The 8290-nt window shown below is 35.9% G+C and overlaps 1 protein-coding gene across 1 annotated transcript; it reads left to right on the forward strand.

Moving 5' to 3' along the window:
- Window positions 1-239: 239 nt before the first annotated feature.
- LOC145115927 (chitinase CLP-like) lies at window positions 240-1680 on the forward strand. The gene has a single exon (XM_079052282.1). The coding sequence runs from the start codon at window positions 257-259 to the stop codon at window positions 1550-1552; it is 1296 nt and encodes a 431-aa protein (XP_078908408.1). The 5' UTR covers window positions 240-256; the 3' UTR covers window positions 1553-1680.
- The last annotated feature ends 6610 nt before the right edge of the window (window positions 1681-8290 follow it).

Raw genomic sequence — 8290 nt, forward strand, 5'->3', positions numbered from 1 at the left:
ATTGAAGATTTAAACTTGATTACTTGCTTATGCAATTAACCCTATTTTAATTAAATATCTCACCATGTTCCATTAACGTAACAAGTACATACGATAATCAATGTTAGACATCTTTTAAAGGATGAGTAGATGATTCTTGCTTCTTTTATTCGCTTTTGATTTCCTACACCATTGACTTTCTTTCTTCTCCTACATATGTATAAATCTGCCAGATGCCTTTTCGAAATTACAGTGCAGAGTACACAAACGTTCAAAAATGCTTTTGCTTACACAACTAGTCGCTATCGCTGCTTTAGCCTTCATCTCTCTTCAGCATGAAGCCATAGCACAATTTGTGCCACCTTATTCTTCTGTAGTTGTTCCTGTATATAAACACACAGATGCTGCTAAGCCTCTCTATAGTGTTCAGATCATGACAACATACGTAAACATGCAATTCTTGCATGCAAACTTCCTTATAGACCTCGATGCTCCTTTCATATGGCACGACTGTATCTTGCTATGGAACACGTTTGCAGGTGGTTGTCCTAACAACACACTCTGTACCTATCCAGTCTCATGCGAAGAATATCAATGCACAGATGTGCGAACCACTTACTCATACAAGAATCCCTCCTGTCCTCCAGTAAACAATGGCTCAACGTTACCTGGATGGGGTTACTGCACATGCCCAGTCAACGTGGTCAATCCTATTACTGGATCATGTGACAACGCCTTGCTGGATTATGACGAATTCACGGTGAACACCAGCAATGGTAGAAATGTATTCAATGGTTTATATGGTGCTTACCCTAATGCTGCATGTGCTCCTTCTTCTTCGTTTCAATCATTCCCTGTTAATGTTAGTGGTGTCATGGCGCTTTCCTCCTCCCCTTATGCATTTCCAGCATATTTAAATGAACCGCTTCAAAAAGTAATGGCTTTGTGTTTACCCAGCACGTTATCATCTCCTGGTGTTTTCTTTTATGGAAATAGTTCTTATTACCTTCTTCCCCAATCGAATGTTGACATAAGGAGTTTTCTTTCTTATACTCCTTTAATTAACCATCCCGATTCTTTTGGGTACTTCATTGGTCTCAATTCCATCGTAATTAAAACAAGATCCATTGATATTCCCGGGAATTCCACCACCAAGCTTAGCACAATCGATCCTTACACCACCCTTCGAACTGACATTTATAAGTGGGTGGTTCGGAGGTTTTCATTGGTTACAAAAAGAATCCCTCCTGCAAATCCTGTGGCACCATTTGGTCTTTGTTTCAACGCCTCCGTTAATGGTCTAAGAGTTCCAGATATTGAGTTTAATCTTCAGGATGGGAAGAAGTGGAGTATATCCACTGCTAACTCCATTAAGCAAGTGACGACAGACGTTGCGTGTCTGGGGTTTGTTGATGGTGGTGCAACAAGTGAACCTGCAATTGTGATCGGGACGTTTCAGTTTGAAGATAATTTTCTGGTATTTGATTTAGAGAATTCAAGTTTCGGGTTCAGTTCTTCGTTGTTACGTAAGAAGACTTCTTGTGCTAACTTCAACTTTACGCTCACTAATTAAGCAGTGGGAATAGGCATGTTATATATTGCCTGATAAAAAAATTATTGTTCATTGTCTTCCATGTATAGTTGAAATTGATCAACTTTATTTCAATGTATGTGCGTTCAATAAACAGATAATCTTGAAAATTTGCCCTTTTGCGTTAAACTTTTTTTTTTTTTTTTTGATTTGACATACTGAACAAAGGAAGACGAACTGTATTTGAAATTGTATATGCTGATTGAGTGATTTCTCCATGGAATTTTGTAAATTTAGCGAAGGCAAATCCGTTGCTAATTTGTTTTACAAAGAAAGAAAAGGGAACACTTTGTGATAGATTAGTGCGAAAATTCCATTACTAATCGGGGATAGAATAATTATATTTAGCAATGACTATTCTTGTTAAAAAAAATTGTTTTAGGCAACCTTTCTAAACAGTTGCACTAGGAGGGTTGATGAGTTATCAGCTTTTCTGTTCTAAATAATGTTTTAAAAACCGGACCGGAGACCGAAACGGTCGAGCTACCGGTTCGATGGTTCAACTGGTCAGACCGGTCTCAAAAACCGCATAAAACCGGATGAGGTCATATATATATATATATATATATATATATATATATATATATATATATATATATATATATATATATATATATATATATATATATATATATATATACACACACAAAAATATTATACCTCAACAATAACATGTTAAAATTAACGTATGATAATCTTAAGATGGCTTATGAAGTTAACAAGACTGTTTGGTGTTTTAAAAATGACTAATAAATCTGCCTAGAAATATCTACTTGAAAATTCAAGTATCCCACATCAACAAAAGTGGGATGCAATGAGACGTCTATAAATTGGAAGGGAGACAAAGGCTTTATGATGTGCGAGGGCGCGAACCTGACCATCTAATGTCGTGGGTCCCCTTGGTGGCCCTCAGAATTTTAGAGAGGTCTAATAGTGTTTTTATTAAAATTGATTTTAACTTCAGCAAAACCGGTTTTTTTTTGTTCGACCAGTCTGGTTCAGCCGGTTTTTGAGTGAACCGGCCGGTTTTTTGGCGGTTCATTTACAAACGGTTTTTGGGCTTCAAAGAACAGGTAACCTGATCGGTTCCTGGTTTAACCGACCGGTCCTGTCCTGTTTTCAAAACAGTGGTTCTAAAGTAACATTTTCGTAACATTTTCGGAGAATCGGTTCTATTTTACTATGATGCATGACAAAGTACTTGCTTTTATATACACAATTTCCCATTTTGCATCACTACGGCAAAACCTATGTAATAAGGCGATGTTTTTATTTATATATTCCTTTTTTTTGTGTGTTGTAGCAGGTCAAGACCACATCATTAAAACACAAAAACTATTTTCGCATAAAATATTTTAAATAGTGTTTTTATTTAAATAGTGTTCTATTTAAAATATTTTATGGTGCGGTTTTAATATAGCTGCATTAAACTGCATTTATTGGTGCGTTTATATCAAAATAGCACCTAAACATTCACTTTTCTCCTTAAATTTCATTCCTCCGTGATGACTTCCCATTCAATTTTTTCATATCCCCGCACAATTCTTTTCCTTTATATTATTTCTTTATCTCATCTCTCTCCCAAAGTGCAGATGAAGAAGACACAACAGATACCGGCTACTTCCTGCTTCAACCGGCGACTTTCTGCTCCTGTTCCCGTACAAAATCTGAAAAGCCTAGCTTCGATTTTTTTGATTGTTAGCATATTCCTTATTGTTTCCATTCTTAAATAGTTTTGTTTGATGGGTTGATTTCCAGCGACACTCCTAATCTTTTCTTTCTTGAGATGCATCTCTGCCTCCTTCATTAAAGACCACCACTGCTTGAACGATTTTTTTCCTGTATCAGCTTTAACTTTTTTTTTTTCTCTATTCACCACTTCCATTTTTTTGTATTAACTTCAATTTTGTTTTTCTTTTTGAATAAATTCATGGTCCAGAGAGATCATCGAGACATGGAACACCAAGAATTGTTACATGGAGGGTTTTTTGTTGATTGGTTAATTAAGTAGCCTTTAAATTGGAAAGTTTAGGATATTGTCCCACTTCATTACTCAAGTTCTCAGAGTTTAGGTCAAAGACTGTGAATGGTCAATTCACAATAAATCTCTTTGTAATTTGACTCATTTAGTTTTAGTGCATCTTATCTCCATTTTTAATAAATAAATAGGTTGAATCTTCTTTTGACAGGTGTCACTTAAATACAATTCTTCATTCCACATATCAATGAGATATATTAGGCAACACTTCAAAATTCAAATTACCTTTTCTAATTATATGTTAAATTTGAAATTATAATAAATTTAAAATTTTGATATATCTCTTACTTAATAATTTATTTAAAATAATTGATTTATAATTATAAATTTTTACTATGAAAGTTGAATTAATTTTATAACCCGTGGTTCTCACGGATTATAAACTAGTGTAAAATAAATGAGTTCATTTCAACTATTATAAGATACCATATGGTATCTTACTTCCAAATATATAAACTAGCAAACGAATCAAACAACTCAAACTATAACCCTAGTTAAAGTGTCGAAAAATTGAAAATTTGTATTAAGCAGTTGCGAGCGAAACAAACATTTTTATCTCGTAGTACATGTTCCTCTGTTTTCAAAAGTATAAAGTGCGTCCAAAACAGAATCCGTATGCAAAAGATACGACAGTTATAAGAAAACAAACCAGTAAAACACTAACTTTCTCTAAATTGCTAAAACTGAATCGATCCGTTGAAACACTTACACACCTTATATGGGAACTCCGAGAGCGTTTTTAGACTCAAGCTATGGTCTAATATTTAGTTTCATACTCGAAATATGTTTAGCGAAAATATTTGCAAAAGTTGAAAATTTAAGCATTTTGGGTCATTTAGACGCGAAACTTTAAACGCGATTTTCCGGAGTTCTACAACTCGAGAAATTAATCTATTCGGGTTTTTGGAATCCTTGATATCGGCTTTATCTAACGACACTTTCGGAAAAATTATTCTACATCGGGATCTCGATACACCAAATTAGAATTGTTTTGGGCAATTAAAGGGATTGTGACATCGATCATTGTGGGGCCCAACTAACCCTGCTAGACAAAAAAATTAGATTTTTGGCCCTTCTTTTGCCCTTGCCGATATGGGATAGCCATCCTCGCTCACACATTTCATTTACAAGGTACAAGTATGGTTGTTTAGTATGTTTGGCTTCATAAGCCTGTGAGACACCCATTTTACTATAAAAAGAACAACTGGGTTCCTCATTAATTCCCTATTCCATTCATCATATCTCTCTCTCTCTCTCTCTCTCTCTCATTATATCACCATCACCATACCACCAACATCACCACCTTATAACACCACCTTTTGATCGAAAAATCACCTAAACACCACCTCCATCAGAGCCCCACTCCCTTCCCTCCTCCCCTCCCTTCGTTTTCGTCAAACAGAAGCAGAAAAACGAGCAACAGGAGGCTGCCAGAGCCACTGCCACCTCCAGACTTCACTCTCCTGCCACCACCGGACGCCCCTACTGCCGCTGATACAATCCCAACCACCACCATCTTCTGATCGCTGATGTTGCTCGTAAGTACTCCACCACCCCCGTTTTTTATTTTCTTCCTGTCGATCGTTAAAAAAAAACCAGCCGAAGACCGTTTTTTTTTCGTTGCATGAATTACTTCGATCACAGGAGGTGATCAAGTCTTCTACTGTTGAAACTCCATTTCGAAAAAAATAAAACTTCCCCTCCTTTTAAAATAAATATCAAAACTAGTCCCATCATCCCAAACTTCAATTTAAATTGTTTAAAACAATCCCCTCTCTGAAAAATTCCTTCAAATTAGATCCTAAAGTCTTCAAACTTTAATTTCAAAATAATTCCCAGCCCTCTCCCTTGAAAATCTTTTACAAAACAGGTCCCAAATCCCAAACTTTTATTCCAAATGTTTAGAACAGTCCCTCATTTGAAAATGGTTAACAAATTTAGTTCCATTCCATTTAATTAATTTAGTAAATCAACCCTATAGTTTGGTTAAATTACAAAACAACCCACACTTATTAATTTATACCAAAATTATCGTTTAATTTATTAGGAAACTAAATTAATCCCGACGGTTCGTTTTGGAAGCGACACATTTTTATTTCTCGCGTCAAATTGTCGAAACAAATCAACAACCATACGTTAAGGTGAGTATTACGGCCCCTCTTTTATATTTTTATATGCTTTGCGGGAGAATACATATGCTTAATTGTACTAGTTTATACAAGAATATACATAAAATATAATTATTTTATGTAAAAACTATAACTAGTTTACGAAATATTGGTTTGACATTTATATGTTATAAACACATAAACTAGTTTTAAACCACAATATTTTCATATATTATATTGTTAAAAATGATACAACCATAAAAATAACATATGCATTTTTTACTACAAAATTCTACGATTTTATGTGACATTGTATGTCATAAACAATATATCATAAAACTTTATTGTATTCCTAAGGATGTAAGCTATACATGTATATGTACAAAGTTTATACATGAAACATACTTCTTTATAAAAGCTAGAGCCTTATACTATACATGCATACCAGTTATGTTTGGCTTTTATAAAGTCTATACAATTCATTATGCCTAATAGCTTACCCACTTATAAGTTAGGTCTGAGAGCTATTCACATACCTTAGTTAAGGGCTTTTTTGTGAGACTATATTCATTAGCTAAATCTAAACAATTAGCATACTCACACTACTATAACCGTTAATCTTCAGAGCGATATAGATATGTATAGATCTACACGGGATTGAAATCCCCACGTGCGGTTGCTAGCTACAACCTCGACCAATCAATCGAAGCGGGTGATATGTATCTACTATTGTTACTACGACATACAATGAAGCGTTGTAAGGGGGAGCACTCAGTCACATAGCTTGGTTATATGATTCACTATAAACATTAACTAACATCTCTCTCATTTACTAAAAACTATAGGCTTGGTTGCTTTCAAAACTATTTTGAGTATGGATTTACTTATGCAAAGATGCATTTTGGTTTTCAAAACTTATACAAATACTTTTCACAAACATTGTTTTAAGTATGGTTATACTTACAAAGAAAATACTTTTTAGACTTTTTAAAAAGTATCACTGCTGTTAGCAGAAAACATGTAACTCTCACCAACCTTGTGTTGACCCTCAAAACTACATGTATTATCAGGGAATCAGTAATTCAGGCATTCAGACGACGGGTAATCATGGATTTTAGGCAATCTAGTTTACTAGTTTTTGTTATGTCTGCCTACCTGTTAAGGAAAATCATGTATTACTACTATCTGTAAGAACCCCATATTCAAACATAAAGATGGAATACAAATGTTGTTTTTTATTGTTGTACTTGTCCTATTTATTTAGTTTATCTGTGATCCATGAACTTAGTCGCACAGCCCGACATGTTCTGCCACCTCGGCTGGGGTGTGGTAGAGTGGCATCAGAGCTAAATTGGCTATAGAGAACGCGTATCCTCGAAAGTAGCATATAACTATAGCAACAAGCTCCTAATAAAAGTATTATTATTAATTACACTACTTCTTGGCTACTTACAGTATGGGGAATCTGGTTGGAAGGGATGCATAGGGTTGCTGGATTTCAGAATGGCTTAACTGCCAAAATGGTCCTGCCCTTCGGTGTTTCCTATTTGGCCCTCGTTTGCACTTAGTAGTCTTGGAGTACAAAACAAAATTTAATAACACTACAAACCTCACCAACACTAATATATAAGAGTTATATATATACTCTGACCCACGATGAGAACACTTAATAAAATTTTAAACATCCCTTCGACTAAAACTACCCACTCAACCCTTTAGGTCAAACGCCTCGACTAAGGTTAGTACCGTACATAATCCATACCACAAATAAACTTGGAACACATGCCTATGTTATTTATGGTCAGGCCGGTCCACAGCCAACCTTGAGCAAATAGTCAGACTGGAACAGTTGATAGTTTTAGAAGTTGAAGAATGTTCTCAAGAATCGTTGCAAATACCTAGTACCTTAGAACTTTTATACCAACATTAAAACATCTATACAGATTTAAAACACTTATACATTTAAATATTTACTAACACACTTAAAACCCTTTTATATAGATTGGATATATACCTGACAACCATCCAGCTTGGATGGAGGTTGCAAACCCTGATGAGTTACACGAGGTTCCGATACCTCTAGCCGTGGATCCATATTTCCCCCAGGACACTGTAGTCAACCCTGTAGACCTCTCGGAGGAAGAGGATCCGTCAGAGGACGACGATATAGAGGAGATTTCAGAGTATCACGACGAAGGCATACTTCAGGATGCCCATGAAATAAATGATGATAGCCCCATCGAGGATGAGGACGACCTTACTGACGAGGAACTTTACCCTCCTACCTCACCATCCTCTCCACCCATGCCACACTATCAACCATATCTCCTTAATGACAAGGTTCCTTCTCTATTGCAGAGTCCGAGGATGAGCATTACTCCTATATACCACTTGGAGCCTATTACACATGTTTCCCGACCCACTTGTGGTCAGTTAGGGAAATGGACTATGCCCTGTGATCCATCTTGGCTCACCACCATCCTCCGCAAGAGGAGGATTACTGACCATCCACCCCGGTACGATATTGGCAAGTCTTCACAGGCGCCACCACATGCCCCACTCACAGACGACCCT

This window comes from Lactuca virosa, chromosome 5 (assembly GCF_052849685.1).
Source record: "Lactuca virosa cultivar CGN04683 chromosome 5, Lactuca_virosa_CGN04683_v6, whole genome shotgun sequence".
NCBI lineage: Eukaryota > Viridiplantae > Streptophyta > Magnoliopsida > Asterales > Asteraceae > Lactuca > Lactuca virosa.